This window comes from Lithobates pipiens, unplaced genomic scaffold (genome assembly GCF_037356315.1).
Source record: "Lithobates pipiens isolate NorthernLeopardFrog02 unplaced genomic scaffold, aLitPip1_a1.2 Scaffold_13, whole genome shotgun sequence".
NCBI classification, from domain to species: Eukaryota; Metazoa; Chordata; class Amphibia; order Anura; family Ranidae; genus Lithobates; species Lithobates pipiens.
Genome location: NW_027507718.1, coordinates 253,436,578 through 253,455,582, shown reverse-complemented (window position 1 = coordinate 253,455,582; position 19,005 = coordinate 253,436,578). Strand labels below are relative to the sequence as shown.

Below are 19,005 nucleotides of genomic sequence, written 5' to 3'. Positions count from 1 at the left end.
GACTTTAAATTCTCAAAGTGTAAGTAAACAATGGGATTTTCTGGACTTACCAGGGATGAACTTACCATTCGGCACAGTTGATTTTTACCTATAGGTGGCAAAAGCAGAAAAAAAAGCTTTTCCCTCTATAGTTATCAGACACGTGTTTCCCTTATAATCATCAGAGATAGCGTAATCTCCAACTTTATATTCTTAGCCCCGTTAGGACAAGTAAATCAAAGATATGACAGAAGTGCCGTAGGTTGTGCACCTACAGGATCTCACTCCATTCACCGTGTTACAAATATGGAGTTTGTGTAATTAGCTGTGGTTTTAATGTGAAGGAGGCCTGGGGGCTGCCCACTAAATTACATTTTCAAAAGCAAAAGCTTTTATTTAATTCATCAGTCACAGCTAAACTAAAGCTGATTATTGTCATAGTGAATAAATATCTAATGATCCTGCCAATATCTTACATCCAGCAGTGCTTCCTGCACTAAACTGACAACACTTATTATGGGCTGCAAAATCTTTGTGGTAGCGTTGTTAGCGTGAGTGCTCTCTACCAATATATGTACAACAAAATGTTTTTCAGCGCACAGCGTGCCTGCAGACCCCCCCACACAAATAATTTTGAAAAGGTAATTGGCACCCTTTACATTAATGATGGCGGTCTACTGAAATCATTTCCTATTTGACTAGTCTTTACTTTACAGACGCTTTAACACTGAAAATAAAGTAAAATTGAGGGGGTTATTTACAAAAGGCAAATCCACTTTGCACTACAAGTGCACTTGGAAGAGCAGTCGCTCTAAATCTAAGGGGTAGATCTGAAATGAGTGGAAGCTCTGCTGATTTTATCATTCAATCATGTGCATGCTAAAGCTTGCATGTCCACCTCAGATCTACAGTGACTGTACTTCCAAGTGCACTTTCAGTGCACTTGTAGTGCAAAGTGGATTTGCCTTTAGTAAATAACCCCCTATGTTTCTTTTGAAAACCCTATCATGAGCAAGAGAAAAAAATAAAACTGGATTTTTCCTTGCATATGATTGGATTATTAAAGTCAGCGTACCATCTGCTTTTGCACTAAGCTTTGTGAGCATTAGTTTTGCAAAGTGAAAATTCTCAACCCTGTTAGTAAATCTGCCCCTTTTTGTGAAAGCGGAAAACTGCTTTAAAGCCTAAGTTTAGGTATTTTTTATATAAATAAATCTTTATTAGGTGCATTGGGGGTTATTTACTAAAGGATAATCCACTTTGCAATAAAAGTGCACTTGGAAGTAAAGTCGCTGTAGATCCGAGAGGGAAATGCAAGGAAAATAAAAAAACTGCATTTTAGCTTGCACATGATTTCATGATAAAATCAGCAGAGCTTCCACTCATTTCAGATCTACCCCTCAGATTTACAACGACTGCACTTTCAAGTGCACTTTGAGTGCAAAGTGGATTTTCCTTTCCCCCATTGAATCAGAAGTGTCCCCTGTGCTGGCGGCTTCTGTCTTAGTTGAAATATTCTGTCTTCTGAGACCCCCCCCCCCCCATACCCCCAAGTGGTAATTTATAGCTTACATCAATGAAAAGCGCTTTATGAATGGAGGAGGCAGACCTTTCATTCCTCCACACATCCCCCCAAATCCTTCTCTACATAGCACAGCTTCTATGAATGGGTGGGGTAGAAAGGGGAAGCATATTTGGTACTCTAGACAAGTGCCTATGACAGGTCAAGCGGCTGTATTAATCCCCACAGCACTAGAAGTTTACCACTGTTGTTTGTTTGTTGGTTGAACTGGATGGACTTGTGTCTTTTTTTGTGAGAGGGTAGGGAGGTCAGAGGACAGAAGGTTTCAACTAACAGCAGCACAAGTGGCACTTTGTCAATTTAAATACTTCCCCTTGTGCTGATTTAAAAAACAAACCTTAGGCTGTAGCCTCCATGGAGGTATTCCCGAGTCTGGCTCGGGGTGAGATTTCACCCCGCTGTCTCCCCGCGATGTCTCCCCGCTGTGATCTGCGAACCGCCGTGTCTCACTCGATCTGTCACAGTGCCGGGCTCCGTTCCCTGCGAGTGTTGCGGCGCACGGGAACGGAGTTCGGCGCCAAATTCAAAAAGTAAAAAACACAGTATACTGTAATATTACAGATTACAGTACTGTATCAAATAATTACACATCCCCTTTGTCCCTAGTGGTTTGTCCAGTGTCCTGCATGCCGTTTTATATTATAAATACTATTGTTTATGCCAGGAAACTGGAGATTGTCCATAGCAACCAAAAAATGTCAGTTTACGTCAAAAGTGCTTTTAAACCAGCTAGAAAACAGCGATAATAAATTAGAATCACTTGCAGAATTGAGCGATAGTGATTTGTGGGGAAATTCGTCATCAAACACTAAAAGTAATGACAGTGACAATTCTGCAACTGAGCAAATTTCTGTGTTTTTGATTTGATTACATTATTGAATAAATTTTATTATTATTATATTATTATTTGTTATAGTTATTTATATATATATATATATATATATACATACATACACATATATATATATATAATATTATAACTTATGATTTCGTATTTCAAACTTTATCATACCCGGGATGTCTACTAGACTCTTGTTTGGATGAATTTAAGTGAGTTATTTCTAAGAATTACAGGCCTACAATATAAAACGCCAAATTTCCATGCAAAGTAATGGTACCGCTTTCAGCACCTAAAATCTGAAATAATCATACCGCCAGGGAGGTTAAAAATAAATCCAGGTGACCAATATGTAGCATATAAACCATAGTTAGCATACTAATGTCTGTTACTCCTTTTTTATTGTCACAATTTTCTCAATGTCATATTTTCAGGTTTGGCCAAGCTCTCGTAATGAAACCATTTTCTTCCACACATGTGGTGGCACTCTCATCCACAAGAACTGGGTCCTCACAGCAGCCCACTGTTTTATTAAGTAAGGCTGTCCTTCATTTGACATAAACATCTTTCATACTAGATTATGTTTCTAATATTACTCCTTTCTGTAAGCTTAGCAATTGCTTTGTGTGTCATAAAGATAAATAGCTTAATGCATGCCTCATCACATAGTCTTTCAGTTTTAACAGAAGTTGTCAGTTAGATACTGCATAGAAGAGTATTATTTAAAAGTGCACTGAGTTATTTGGGGCTTGTTTAAGTACACTATTAAAATACATATCAGGATTTATGACTTGATCTTGGGGAACAGGGGAGTAAATGTGACCCATTGTGACCATTTCTTTGTAAGGTATCACCGAAACAACAAATATAGTATTTGCCTTCCTTGGCACTACAAAGAAAAAAATCCCAATCCAAGTTCCTGCTCACCCTGTTTGCTCCAAAGTAGTTGACTATAAGGAGGATTTTAATTGTTAGGCCCCTTTCACACTTGTGCGACTTGTCATGCGACGTGGGACTGCAAAGTCGCATGATAAGTCGTACCCCATGATTTTCAATGATTATCATTCATATCTGTGTGACTTTAAGTCACAGCAACTTTAAAGTAGTTCCTGCACTACTTCAGTCCGACTTTGATGCAACTTAAGGTCCATAGACCTCAAGATAACACAGGCATTGCTTCAATCGTATGAAAGTCACAACAAAATCAGATCAAAGCCGAGACAAAAATCACAACAAATTTGCACCAAATGCGAAAGGGGCCTTATATTAAAGCTAACCTTTCTGCTTATGTGGGGAACAGATAAACAATTGTAAAGAAATAGGAAAAACTATATCAAACTAATAAAGAAATGATTTTTTACCAAATTCAACCATGCTAAGATAAATAGATTTTTAGCGGAGTTCAGTTAGAAATCCCCTAAAACCCCAGTCCATGGCAGCTGAAGAATTGGGAGCTATAAATAATGGAATAGCTCTGTGAGTGTGTTGAAAAAGTTTACCTTTTTCTTGTAGAGTCCCCTAAAGTTACCCTGAAAATTTCAAGCTGAGCCTATAATTTAAAATGCATAGAGTGAAAGTGTGCGTTGAAACAAACAGTAGATCCAAAGATATAGCTACCGGTATATAGCTGGCTGAAGCCATATTCAAATCTCAACTTTTCCTGTAAAGGAGTTTGATTTTCCACCTTCCATCTCTCAAGCATTCCCACTAGGCTTTTAATATGTAAAGCAGCCCCATAAATCATAATTCTCAAAGGATGGAATGGAGACCAACAGGAAGACAGTGGGGATGGTATGTTCAGGGTGATGTGCAGCGTTACACACGACCAGAAAAGGTCAGAGGGAATCATTTCATCGGATATGTGTGGGCTTCCTCTGACTTTTTTAAAATAAAATTCTGACATACCTATCATGTGCTAAATCTTTCCGACAGAATCAATTCCTATCGGGAAAACCATTTGTCTGTATGCTATTCCGACGGACCAAAAACTAAGCAAGAGCAGCTACTGGCTATTGAACTTCCTTTTCTAGTGTACGCGGCATTAGTTTTCTGCCAGCGTTTTGATTTAAGGCCAAAAAGTTAAATTCAGTTCAATTCAATACATGCATATTTTCAAGTTTTTTTCCCAATTCTTTATTTAAAGTGGATGCAAATCCTCACATATATATCCAGTGTAAGAGCCTCAAATGATAAACAGAGGTGAAACAAATCTCCCTACATAGGTTTTATTTGTATATCTGCTGTCTTCAGCTTTCTACACTGTTTAGAACGTGAGCATTGTGTTAGAAATTTTTCTTCCTGTTCCCCCACTGGCTGTGGAGTCTTGGAGTCACTCTGTGACAGCTGATTGGAGGAAAGGCACACACCCCCCTCCACATAGGCAGAGGAATGAAGAAAACACACAGAGCTGTAGTATGAATAGACCAGCTCTCTGCAAATCTATCTCTATGCACCCACCCCGACACAAATTTCCAGCTGCTTTTATCTCATGTGTCGAAGAACTTGTCAGAAGCCAGTGTTGCCAAACCCCAGAAGCAAAATTTACGGGCAGGATACCAAAATTGAAGAAAAGGGCACCAACTGCTTACTGGTAAAAATCATGACATTTAGTGACAGAACCAGGTTTTTTACTGACACAGCAAAATTATGTGGGAAAGGGCCCCACATAGCAGGTGGCTGGATTTTCCCATGTTTTGACCATTACAAAATTCAGCAAATACAGAAAAATACCTGTTGGTCTGCAAAAAATGGAATGCGTTTCCAACTTCTATTTAGGGCTGAAAACACAGTCCTGCACTGAAATCCCAACTAGCGTTATAAGCCCTGCCTGCTGGACTGCACAATTCTACCTCCCAACCATTTTCAGTCACTCTTTTGAATACAGTATGTAGCAAGGTCCCAGGTCCCCAAAGGCCTAATGATGACCTCTAAAGTTAGAGACACCTGACACCCTTCTGTGTAGAGTGGGTTATGATGCACGGTGGTGGTAGAATAATGAGGACAGACACTTCTTGAAAGCAAAGAGATTTATTGTCTCTTAAACAGAACTGTGGGAGAGAGGGTTTAGGGTCAGGACACTCTTAAGTAGTTGCAATGTCAATAGGCAGACTCCGAGACTTCTATAGGCAGAGAGCCATGCAGGGAAAGGCATCCAGCAAGGTGGTTGGTCTCTTAGTGGCAGCAGCTTTCCCTCTGCCCCCAACCATGACAGGTTCTCCGACTGGCAGAACTGTCATGTCTGGTTGGACAAGCCGCAGTCCCAACTCTACACGGCTTCTGGATAGGTCCTCAGACAGCCTAGCAGCCAGATATCCCTGGGATAGGCCTCAGGCTCTGGCTTAGCAGCCCGGGGCAGCAAAACACACGTACTTCCAGACAGCCATCTAGGTGGCACAGAACCCCGATCACCTGACCTCACCCAAATAAATAGGCTCTCCCAGCAGGCCATTCTTAATCTGTCCTTGCAATGCCCTTGTCCTTTCTAGTGTCACCAACTACCACCTAGCGACAAAAGAGAGAAGTGCAGCAATTCCAGAATTAGAGTGAAATCAATTGACTTCCTAACAACTGACCAAGACAACTATCACTTGGCAGATAAAATTAATAGCCACCCTGCCTACAACCAGGCATATACTGGCCATTGGGACTACCGGGAGTTTCCCGGTGGGCCGATGGCTCAGTGGGCCACTCTGATGTAAGGGGATGCTGATGGGACACTCTGATGTAAGGGGGCTGGTAATGGGACCCTCTGATGTAAGGGGTGGTAATGGGACACTCTGTTGTAAGGGGGCTGGTGATGGGACAGTCTGATGTAAGTGGGCCGGTCTGGATGAAGTCCAGGGCCAAATTTCTGTCCCAGTCCAGCCCTGGCTACAACTATATATCAGTTTCTTTTGCACAAAACAATGTTGCTGCTTTGAATACCAAAAGCTTGCCCATGCAATGCGTAGGGAGCATTGTTGGGAGATTTATTTCTGGTGGTGTGCCTACGTCAATAGGAACTGAGCTCATAGCCACTGTCCCTAAAAAAAAACAGTTACAATTCTGGTGATGTCAGTAATAAAAGCTGTTTCTCACTATGGGAAGAGGGTAAAAGAAACAAATAATGCTGGGACATATACTCTACAGCAGTGGCACTCAACCCTGTCCGCAAGTACCTCCGACAGGCATATTGTGAGAATTTCTTTTATTTTGCACAGGTGCTTAAAATCAGAGTCAATGGCTTGGTATTTTGGACAGCTATTTTATCTAAGAGAAATTCCCAAAACATGGCCTGTTGGGGGTACTTGAGGACAGGTTTGAGAACAAAAAAGACTCCACTTGCTAACATCCATAGCTGGCTATCGCAGTAAGAAGCATTGGAAGGCTAACAACAGGTACAAACAAGGCCAAGGATAAATCTAAGGGAAAAACCAAGCCTAACTTACCACCAGCCCGCAGACAACCAAATAACCTGTCTAACAGTATGCGTTAAAAGCAGGGGTTTAGTCTGTACACATTTGCAAATGTATGCGTAAGCCACAGAGCCTCATCAAGGCACCCTGGTATCTGTGTCCCTGCTTTTAATGCATACTGTTAGACAGGTTATTTGGGTGTCTGCGGGCTGGTGGTAAGTTAGGCTTGGTTTTTCCCTTGGATTTATCCTTGCCCTTGTTTGTACAGGGTTGAGAACCACTGCTCTACAGGGAGGTCTGGGCGGAAATTTGAATACTGCCTGAAAATACACTTTAAGTATTTTATCATTTGCATATTTGTTAATATACAAATGATAAAATATGTTTACAAATGTGTGTGGATGTGTGTGCACATACATGGGTGTTTATGTATTCATGGGTATATTAGGCAAACTCTTCGTAGATGTAACTACATTGGACTTTTATCTTTCAAGTTATGCAGATGAATTATATCGATGGCAAATGTGTATTGGCAAACATAACCTAACACTGGTGGAGCCAAAGGAGCAATGCTTCAAAATTCTTGGCATCTACCGCCATGAAGGCTTTGGCTACCCTGCAGTTCTAGGACTGGAGTATGATATTGCCTTGGTGAGGCTGGATGGTGAGGTGGTGGCTAATGATGTTATCGATTTTGCCTGTCTTCCACCAAAAGATCAGGTTTTAGCTGAAAATTACCGATGCCATGCGACTGGATGGGGAGACGAAACAGGCAAGTAACATATTCATCTTTGAATATTAAAAGATAACATCTGACACAAAAGCTTTTAGAAAATTGTGTTGATATTTTACCATATTTTGCCGGACTTCAGGCAGATGTCTAAATACACAGTTGAAATGCATATATATATATAACCAATCTGGTCTGCTAAAGAATTTCAGATTTTTGTCACTTTAGTTAGGGGATTTACGCACTATTGCCAGCCAGGACAATAAGAGTGGTGATACTGATTTGTTTTTTAAAGTTAAATCTGCAATCCAGGCAAGTCGATAAATACAAAGATGAAATACATGCATATAGAAACTGTTTTACCTGCCAAGGATTTGTATTTCTGTCCTCCAGTCCTAAGATTTACATAGCTCTACCTTATAGCAAATTCCTGTTTGGCAGGGCAGGGGACCTGCTTTTTCTCTGCTGCAGAAAAGTAACTCAGGTTTTGCCCCCCCCCAAGCCTGTAACTGGGAAGTGAAAGAAGGAGCAGCAGACTAATGAGCTCATCTCTCTGCCACTCTGCTTTCTCCTCCTAACAGTAAGGCCCCTTTCACACGGCCATTCCGATCAGGTCCAGCTGTCAGTTTTCCAGACTGACCTGATTGGATTGTCCATTCACTCCAATTTGATCCGGTCTGCTAAAAAAAAAAAAAAAAAAAAAAAAAAAAATGTTAGGGGATCTGTCCTCCTCCATTTAGGCGGATCAGAGGGCAGTTGAGTGTAAACAGACAGCGGAGTTTACTCCCCGCTGCCCATAAAGCAGAGCAGATTCTGTCCGTGTCTGCTCTGTGGAAACTGAGTAGACATGGACCTGTCATCTGCCTGCTCTGCTCTGATCAGCAGGGAATCAGCAGACAGATCCCCTGCTGATCAAAACTGAGTCCGCCCCATGTGAAGGGGGCCTAGGTCCATCATTAGGACATGAGCCCTGCAGCACAAGTGACTGGCTCCTTCTTCTGCTTCTCCCTCTGCAAGTCTAAGCTCATCTGTACAGCGAGTTATAAAGGGCCGATCCCAATTTCATTTTAGCCACTTTATCCACAGCTTGCCTTAAAATATATTTAATGATATATTTTTAAATAAAGAGCTACATTCAGTTGTGCCTTTTTATATCTGTTGAATTTCAACTTTAAGGAATACGGTGATGTCACCTCCCTGTCCACAGACTGTTGTGTGGACAATTAAGGAGCGGCAAAACAATAATAAATCATCAATTCTACTCATTCTGTCAGCATGTGCCTTGTGAGCATTGTGCCTAAGGCTCCATTCACATCTTCACTTTCCGGATTGCTGGCGGAATTGCTGCGATTCTGCCCATGATGCACAATAGCCACAAATCGCGAAACGCCCATACGTTCCCAGTGTGTTGTCCGTCGATTTCAATAGCACCCCAAATGCGGCGTGTTTTTTCCCGCGATTCGTTGGGCAACAATCGCGGTAAAAACATATTGTCTAAAAGAAATACATGAGCTTCATTTGGGTCCAAATTACCTCGATTGTCACCCCCATATGCCTAGATGTGAGCGAAACCTAAAGCAGAGCTTGATTAGCATGTACTATAGTGCTGTCCTTCCATCTCCTAGTCTGAGTCTATCTCCCATACCTTGCTTTTCTAAAGATGCCACAAGGCAAATATCAATTCAAAATAATATACCATACAGATGATTTAAAGTGTTTTTTAATATACTGTCTATATCAATAAGTTCAGAGGGTTACTGAAATCACAAATCCATTAAATCTGTTTCAGGAAATTCAACGGCTCCCAAAGCTGCCGAGGCATTAAATCAAGTGGTTCTACCTGTTATTGGTTATGAAGTTTGCAAAACTCCTCAGTATTGGTGGTTCCAAATAAAGGACTCTATGATCTGTGCTGGTTATGTTCTCCCCGATGAGCTTAAGTCTGTATGTCAGGTGAGTGTTTTTTTGTTTTATTTTAATATAGAAAAGCTTATTAAAAAAAAAAAAAAATTCAAGACACTAAACAATATTAAATGACAATTATTAAGGAACCTTTTTAACATTCAGTATGAAAAAAATATAAAGCACTTATCACATTTTTATATCTTTTTTATTCATTATTTTTCTTGTTAACTGTAATGTTTATTTGTCAAATGAACTGTCCATTTTTTTTTGTGTGCAACATATAAATAGATAAAGATTCCGTATTTTTTTCCTTGCTCATTGTATCACTTTTAAGAATCTAGAAACAAGAAATGCCTCAACATTCAGACTAGGTGAATATAGGTTTTTAAAATCTATTGTGTGTTTTTTTTTTTGTTATTTATCAAGCTGTGGAATAAAGAGGTAATGGCTCTGATCAAATACCACCATATAGCAAAAAAAATGTCTCGGTCATGAAGGGGGGTAAATCTTCTAGAAGTCAATTGGTTAGATAGGCAACACAAATGTAAACAAGACCTTACTAATCTGTCTTTATTCTGGTGTCTTTATTTTTCTTTAAGTAATGTTTTGATATGTATGATTCTTTTTATTTAATGCACCAGGGGGATTCAGGTGGACCACTTGTTTGCCCTTCAACTACCAACCACACAATCTGGGAAGTTCATGGAATTACCAGTTTTGGCCCTATAGGGTGTATTATGGATAAAAAACCTAGTGTGTTCACCCGTGCATCTGCTCATCTTGACTGGATAGATGACACCATCAAAAAGAATATATTTGATGTATACTGTAAGTACTAACTTATCATGTTGGTCATGTGATTCACTGGGCCCCAGTTATATTTATCATGCCTTAACACCATTGTATTTAGCTTATTCTACAAAGTAGGGCTAGTGGCACATATCACCAGTAGCTTGTAAGTTTAGAGGTATGATTTAGGAATGGTAGTGAATCCCAACTAGCTGGAGGAGATCCATCTAGCTGCTGATTCTTACATGCATTAAGTGGAAAAAATACCAGACTTGAGATACTATTGGAGTAGAGGCTATTCACACAACAAAGTGAATGTTCACTTAACTTTTGGACTTTTTATGTTAAAGTGGTTGTTAAACCACTCTAACATCTTTACACTATTGGCTCTGTGTCCTAATCCTGTGTCCCCTTGTGTGTGTGAGTTATAAAAAAAAATGCAGATTATACCTCATTTCAGAGCGCCTCTTGGTGCTCATGTGACCTGCCGGCTCTCTCCTCTGCCCATCTGACAGCTGCAGCGGGCGGGCCGAGATTCTCCCGCTGACGTCAGCAGCAGGAGAGACGCTGTTACGAGCTGACAGGCAAGGAGGGAGGGGGGAGGGCAGATAGGAGAGCAGACAGGAGAGCTATGGCTGACGCAGGAACATAAACTGACCACTGTGTCAGAAGCCATGATACTCCATGGTCAGTTTACAGAGGGGAGTGCCGAAACTGGCAGGATCAACCAGCTTTTTTAGGTGATACAGTATTGTGCTGTATAACATGTTTTAAAGGGACAGGATCTATTTTTTTTAGGGTAAAAAATGCTTTAATATCACATTCAAGTGCAAGCAAAAATCTTATACTTTTAATTTATTTTGCTCATTATTGGGAATTTATTGTGAGTGCAGCTTCACCCGTGTTTACGAAGTGAAGAGTCTCTACTTCCTTCTCGTCCATATCAGTGCCTGACCTCACAAATGCGCTTCTGGAAGAATGGTCAAACATTCCCATAGACACACTTAAACCTTGTGGACAGCCTTCCCAGATGAGTTAAAGCTGTTATAGCTGCAAAGGGTGGGTCAACTAAATACTGAACCTTACAGACTAAGCCCGGGAAGCCATTAAAGTTCATGTGCATGTAAAGGCTGACGTCTCAATACTTTCAGTAATATAGTGTATGTTGCCAGTGTCATATATTTTATTGTGTATAGCCAATTATATAGCAGGTAGACAGGGGGTGGGGAGTATGAATCGCTCTTCAGACTCACCTGTGTTTGTAACTAGATTGTGCTATTGAGCTCTGTAAACATTTTTCTTTTCAGGAAAGCAATTAATTCTAGCTTGGTATACTTGCCAAACACACCCACAGTGCTAAATCATAGGGCTTGGAATTAATTAGAACATTAAAAAAAAATGTTTCCTAAAAAATAGCATTTTGTTATCTTTTTCGTAGCCAGTAAGTCAAGAGTTTTGACAGCTTTCAAAACACATCAAGAAATGTCATTGGGATTACTTTCTTTTAACTTTTTTTTGTGATATACCAAGCAACAATGACAATGTTTTGTCGAAAATCAAATATATAAATAAAACAAGAGACAGGTTGTTTTGAGGGATGTCTTGTTACCATGTCTTCTAAAAGTCAGAATTGCTCTTGGGAGTTCTTCCTATGAAATCTTAACTTTGCAAATGAAACACTGCTTTGTGTCCCCGCAGCATGAATCATAGGGGAGAAGGCTTATTCTCTAGTATATACATATGATAAAAATAGCACAATGCTGACAGATGAAATTAGAAGAGGCAAGTCAGTGCTTTCTCTTAGAATGAAGCTTCATGTCAGTATATAAGTATCAGGCAAGCCTAAAATAAAGATTGTTTATTTTCTGTGTATGACGCTTGAGCATGTTAACACAGTTGCCGTCCCCGAAGTTGTATTATGGTTTGAAATCTGTGACCTACTCTGGAGAGTATAATAATTCACCTGTGGAGCAGTCATTACACAGCTGGCTCCCGGGAATAACTACTTCCAATAACATTTCAACAAAACTAGGGGAATCATAATCACTGGTTGTGTATAACTGCTAAGGAGGAAACAGCACTGGCTTATATAGGAGAAGAAAATCACAACAAAATATTGATAAATACCAATGACATACTGTATGTGTGAAAAGCGTATTGTAGAAAATATCGGTTACTTTTTATGGGGTTATTGCTTGAAATTATACTATTCGGTAAAAAAAAAAACAAAAAAAAAAAAAACTAATAATACAATATTACAAAAAAATAGTTTTTTACTTTATTTTTTATATTTCTTTAAACTTACGCTAATGCCAAGCTGTCCAGCAAAAGAGACAAGGGTTAGGACAAACTGAGAAAATATTAACGCTTTGTGAAACCCAAAGCCAAACAAGTAATATATTGCACCTTACCAATCGTTAGATGTGGTGGCTGTATCCTTTTTCTTTTGGCTTTTTCCCCTTTGGTTTCACTTGATGATCTAGCCAGTAACACACCTTCTGTATTAGTGAGACACAACTCTGAGCAGAGGAGGAACAGCAGGCAGCAGTATTATCATGCCCTGTACACACGGTCAGACTTTCCGACGGAAAATGTGCGCTTGGATTGTGTTGTCGGATTTTCTGATCGTGTGTGGGCTCCATCTGACTTTTTCTGTCGGAATTTCCGACACACAAAGTTTGAGAGCAGGATCTAAAAATTTTCCAAACAACAAAATCCGATCATTTAAATTCCGTTAGTGTGTAGACAGTTCCGACGCACAAAGTGCCATGCATTCTCAGAATAAATTACGAGGCGAAAGCTATTGGCTACAGCCCCCTTTATAGTCCTGTCATACGTGTTTTACGTCACCTCGTTCTGAACGATTGGATTTTCCGACAACTTTGTGCGACCGTGTGTATGCAAGACAAGTTTGGGCCAAAATCCGTCGGATGTGTACAGGGCATAAGTCTGAGGTAGAGGGGCATATTAAATGTATTAGCAGATTTAGGTACACAAACGAATTGAAGTCATCCTCCAACTCCATACCTCCCAAACTTTTGAGATGGGAATGAGGGGCACCTATTAGCAAAAGTATGCAGGCATAGGACACACCCCTTGCCACACACCCTTAAAGGAGAATTATACAAAAAAAACATCAGGGACAGTCCCTCGAAATCAGGGACAATTCACATTTTATATTCAGTTACAGCAGTTATTTTTTCCTTTTGGCATAAAGGCTTTACATGAATAAATAAGCTGATTATTTTAATCACCGTTGTCAGTATTAAAGAGGAAGTAAACCCTGATGAGTTTACTTTCTCTTTAATTCCCTGCAAAGGCAAAGCATAATGGACTACTATGCATCGCATAGTAGCCCATTATGTGTCGCTTACCTGACAAAGGAGCCAGCGAAGTCACCGCTGTCCCTTGTAGTCCAGCGCATCCATCTTCTCGGTGGGGTCTCGCAGCTCCGCCGCTGTCATTCGGCGAAGCCGCGATGACGTCACTCCCACGCATGCGCACGGGAGCCAACACGCGCGGCAGCTCCATTGTTGGAAATGCCACGCTCAGTGCGCCTGCGCGCCGCTGTCTACGGCGCATGCGCCGTAGACAGCGGTGCCTGTCTTCGGGCAAATATCTGCTAAACCGTATAGGTTTAGGAGATATTTCTTGGACCTACAGGTAAGCCTTAATCTAGGCTTACCTGTAGGTCAAAGTGGTTTGTAAGGGTTTACAACCCCTTTAAGTGGTTTGTCTCATCCATGTAAACTGATATATTCTGCTGGAGAACTTGTTCTTTAGAAAAACAACAGACTTGCTGGCTAGATCACCAAATGAAAATAGAAGAAAGAAAGCCTTTGTCAGTAGAGCGGAGGTTAGTGTCAGTAGGACAGTGAATTGTGTCAGTCAGTAGAGCAGTGGACGTGTCAGTGAGGCTAGTGTCAGAGCAGTGGATTGTGTTTGTCAGTAGCGCAGTGGATGGTGTCAGTAGAGCAGTGGATGGTGTCAGAGCAGTGGACGCATCAGTAGGGCAGAGGTTAGTGTTAGTAGGACAGTGGATGGTGTCAGTCAGTAGAGCAGTGGACTTTTCCAGTAGGGCAGAGAATGGTTTCAGCAGTTGATTCTTTTTTTTTTTTTTTTCTTCCTTTTTTTACAAATTTTTTTTTGTAAAAATTCTTGCTATACTATTTTTTACTTTTTATTTTATTATTTTAATTTTTTTTAGGAGCCTTGTTGGAGGCTTTTGTGAAATATCAGGGGTCTAAGCAGACCTCTGATGTTTCACACTTCAGACAGAGAATTCCCCAGTTCCTTGTGCAGGGGCAATCAGTGCCACATGGGGTGATTAGGGTGTGCCCAGGCATACCTGGCACATTCCATTTGCATGCCTGAATTTGACCTGGTATCAGCCTCTTGCAATCCCTATATAGCAGAGCTGGCATAAGAGGAAGAAGCAGTACACGGAGCCAATATATCCATGTGCTGACAGGAAGCAAGCTGATAAAAGGGGAGAGCAGAGTGAGAGAGATGAGTTCATCACTGTACTGCTTCTATGTTCACTGTCCAGTCACAGGATCTGGGGTCAGAGGAAGTTGGTTGGTTGAATTATGCTGGCCATCAGACAGGACAACTAGCAGCAGAAAAAAGTACTGCAGGGGAAATGTACAGTATATATTTGTAGCGGCGGGCTCCTGAAAAGCACGTGCTATAGGTTTTTCAAAGTTAAACTTTACCCAAACTACAGTTTGGTTTGGGTCTATTTGCCTACATCAGACTTTTGTGTCAGTCTGACTGGGCTGTGAGATGTTCAGCCTAGCCACAGGGTTCACTGTCTCTTGTGGCGGGAGTGGTCTGGTCGGGCACTTAGGAGCCAGGTCAGTGGGAGTAGCCCTCTCGCTGTGCCCTCTGGGAGAGGGTATTTAAGATACGTCCAGTATGATGTGCTGATTACATGGTCCTGGTCCTCCTGACCAGCCCCCAGGAATGCTATGGTCTGGGGTGCGGATCCACCCAACTTTAATGCCTCGGGGCTGGCTAGCCTGAGGCAGGAAAACTAAAGGAGGATTCTGAGGTGGTTGGGTGCAGGGGCGGATCCAGGGGGGGGCAACGGGTCAATTGCCCCCTCCGAGAATACTGGCAAAGCCGGTTCCGCGGGTCCAATCGCGGCCGGTTCCGCGGGTACCCGCCGGCCGGTTCCGCGGGTACCCGCCGGCCGGTTCCGCGGGTCCAATCGCGGCCGGTTCCGCGGGTCCAATCGCGGCCGGTTCCGCGGGTACCAGCGGGCCGGTTCCGCGGGTCCAATCGCGGCCGGTTCCGCGGGTACCCGCGCTGAGTGGATGGGTGAGGGGGGGCAGCTGGGCAGCTTAGGAGGGCTGCTGGCCAATCAGGAAGCCAGCAGGCAGGGGAGCAGGGAGATGACATCATCTCTCACTGCCCTGCATCCCTCCAGTCCTGCCCTCACTGTGTAGGAAGCTGTGTGCAGCAGAGAGATTGCATCATCTCTCTGCTGCCTATCTTCACTCTGGGACCCAACAAAAGACCACCTTAGCAGAAAAGTGACACAGTAGGTGACAATCCGCAATGTGTGGCAGGCTTCGTGGCAAGTGGCAATCCGCAATGTGTGGCAGACTACGTGGCAAGTGGCAATCCACAATGTGTGGCAGACTACGTGGCAAGTGGCAATCCGCAATGTGTGGCAGACTACGTGGCAAGTGGCAATCCACAATGTGTGGCAGACTACGTGGCAAGTGGTAATCCGCAATGTGTGGCAGACTACGTGGCAAGTGGCAATCCACAATGTGTGGCAGACTACGTGGCAAGTGGCAATCCACAATGTGTGGCAGACTACGTGGCAAGTGGCAATTCGCAATGTGTGGCAGGTGACGTGGCAAGTGGCAATCCACAATGTGTGTCAGGCAACGTGGCAAGTGGCAATCCACAATGTGTGGCAGGTGACGTGGCAAGTGACAATCCGCAATGTGTGGCAGGTGACGTGGCAAGTGGCAATCCGCAATGTGTGGCAGGTGACGTGGCAAGTGACAATCCGCAATGTGTGGCAGGCTACGTGGCAAGTGACAATCCGCAATGTGTGGCAGGTGACGTGGCAAGTGACAATCCGCAATGTGTGGCAGGTGACGTGGCAAGTGACAATCCGCAATGTGTGGCAGGCTACGTGGCAAGTGGCAATCCGCAATGTGTGGCAGGCAACGTGGCAAGTGACAATCCGCAATGTGTGGCAGGTGACGTGGCAAGTGGCAATCCGCAATGTGTGGCAGGCAACGTGGCAAGTGACAATCCGCAATGTGTGGCAGGTGACGTGGCAAGTGACAATCCCCAATGTGTGGCAGGTGACGTGGCAAGTGGCAATCCACAATGTGTGGCGGGCAACGTGGCAAGTGACAATCCGCAATGTGTGGCAGGTGACGTGGCAAGTGGCAATCCGCAATGTGTGGCAGGCTACGTGGCAATCCGCATCTGGTGGCAGGCGACGTGGCAAGTGACAATCCGCAATGTGTGGCAGGTGACGTGGCAAGTGACAATCCGCAATGTGTGGCAGGTGACGTGGCAAGTGACAATCCGCAATGTGTGGCAGGCTACGTTGCAAGTGGCAATCCGCAATGTGTGGCAGGCTACGTGGCAAGTGACAATCCACAATGTGTGGCAGGTGACGTGGCAAGTGACAATCCACATTTGGTGGCAGGCGACATGGCAAGTGACATCCTCAGGGCTCCCACTGATTCTGCATTATGGTGAGATGAACCATTTAATTTTATATTACAATGTATTAATAGAAATAATGCGCTTCAATCATCCTGACACCATAACAACCATGGTGCCGTAATGATTGAAGCGCAAATACCAGCCATTTCCCATATAAATTGCCCCCAAAAAAACATATTTTATAGCAGTGCCCCTCCCGAGACTAGACTCTGGATCCGCCCCTGGTTGGGTGCCGTCTCTGGTTCGAGAGAGACCTATTGTACTTCAAGCATTCCAGGGGAGGACTCTTTAGAAGAACACCACGTGTGAGTTTGGTTTTCTTAACAAGAGCCTGGAAGGGCTGAAGTAACCGAGAGAATCTGGTCTTGTGGATATCGCCAAGCAGGCTGAAAGATCCAGGTATCCTACGAGTGTTCTACAGCTTAGTTTCCTACGTGTTCTGCAACAACGTCTGTGACAAAGACTTTGTTCCTGAGTAAGCACCTTGTTGGCTGCTAGGCCTAGTGAGAGAGGGACTGTCCAACCTGAGTGCTCATCCAGCTGCGAATGGCTATTCTCTGGATGCAGTCAAAGTAAACAAGCTCTTTAACGTTTATAGACTTTGACATTGAGAATACCTGAACCTTCTTCCCAACCCTCTGATCCCAAGTTGAAAGACTGTTTAATGGTTCGAGTTTTTGCAAATAAAATCCAGTCAAGTGGATCTATTGTCAGTCTCAATTTATTGGGCCATCTACCATGGGACATCCTCTAGAGGAGAACGGAAGGTAGCGGTAAGCACAAAAATAACCAGCATCTCTTTGGGGGGGTTAGTGCTACATATTGAAGATGATTATTGCTGCAAAAGCTGTTTTTGTTATTTTATCTTTTAATATTAAAATGAATATTAATTTAATATTTAAAATTTTCATCTTAATATTTTTGGCAGGATTTTTGTGTTAACTGTATTTCCCAGATTCACCCATGATTAGTTACTAATTAATGGCATTACTGCACATGCACTTCTTCAAAAGTTTTTCCTTCTGTTTTATAAAAAAGACTGTTTGGTTGTAAAAAAAATAAAAATAAATGATCTTTCTAATATTTTATTATTTGTTTTTTGTAAATAGCATCTGGCTGTTACAGCCCCAAAAACCTGAGTAACAGCAAAGGCACCTTCCAGTCAATGAGTTATCCTTCCTTCTACAAGAACGATGCAAGCTGCCTTTGGAATATTGTGGCCCCAGCAGACAAAGTCATTCATCTTCATTTCAGCAGTTTCCTACTTGAGCAAAGCACTGCCTGCAACAATGACAGAGTAATTATCTCAGATGAGCTTAGTAGCCTTGGTAAGTTCTTACTGATCTACATGTCTGCAAAATGCAACTCTTGATCTGTCTGATGCACCTCACCTACCTAAAGTCAACCTGCTTCGGCCTTACCAACAGCCTAAAGACTTGGCACTCCACCTGCCCATTACAGAAAGCAATCTAAAAAGCATCAGCTCTGGAAAAAATAAAACTGGTCCTCACTGTGAAATAAATATTCTATACTAGTAATAATCATACCAACTTTTCAGGAAGGCTTTTAGGCAAAACTATAATTTGGCATGGGTGCCATTTTCTGAATGCAAAGCATTTTCTAATTGGACAGATGTAAAGCCTTATTCAATTTCAATCACTCTTCTCAAAATCCTAAAACACATCTCTGAGCAAAATGTCAAATAAATGAATTTAAATGAAGTTATCAAAAGCCACAAAGAATAGGAATCAACTTTGTGTGCATCCGTTGCAAACCCAGAAATTATTTTTTTAAAGTAGCAGTTATATCAACCCCCCTTCTTGGGCTGTACACAGCGTGGGTAGGGAGCAGAGCTGTTGGAGGCACCCAGCAGGAAACTTAGAGAAGGGGTCATTACAAGACCTGGTCTGTATTACTCACGCACAGAGGCAAAGTACAGAAATTATCATGCTGGATTACAGCACAGACCTGGAAGAAATACAGAGATGACACCGAAATTTAAGTAAAGCTACACATAGCTCTTGTATTTAGCCAATATTTGTTTAGCATAGAGTTTAGCTTTACCTGGGCTCTGCAGAGACCTGTA

General features: G+C 42.3%; 1 protein-coding gene across 1 annotated transcript in view; it reads left to right on the top strand.

Moving 5' to 3' along the window:
• The window catches only part of LOC143974809 (ovochymase-2-like), a 114,643-nt gene that overhangs the window by 64,455 nt on the left and 31,183 nt on the right, over window positions 1–19,005 (top strand). The window contains exons 13-17 of the mRNA XM_077476551.1: window positions 2,834–2,934; window positions 7,288–7,565; window positions 9,313–9,476; window positions 10,070–10,256; window positions 18,029–18,247. Coding sequence (XP_077332677.1) covers window positions 2,834–2,934; window positions 7,288–7,565; window positions 9,313–9,476; window positions 10,070–10,256; window positions 18,029–18,247 — 949 coding nt within the window. The remainder of the gene's footprint in view (window positions 1–2,833; window positions 2,935–7,287; window positions 7,566–9,312; window positions 9,477–10,069; window positions 10,257–18,028; window positions 18,248–19,005) is intronic.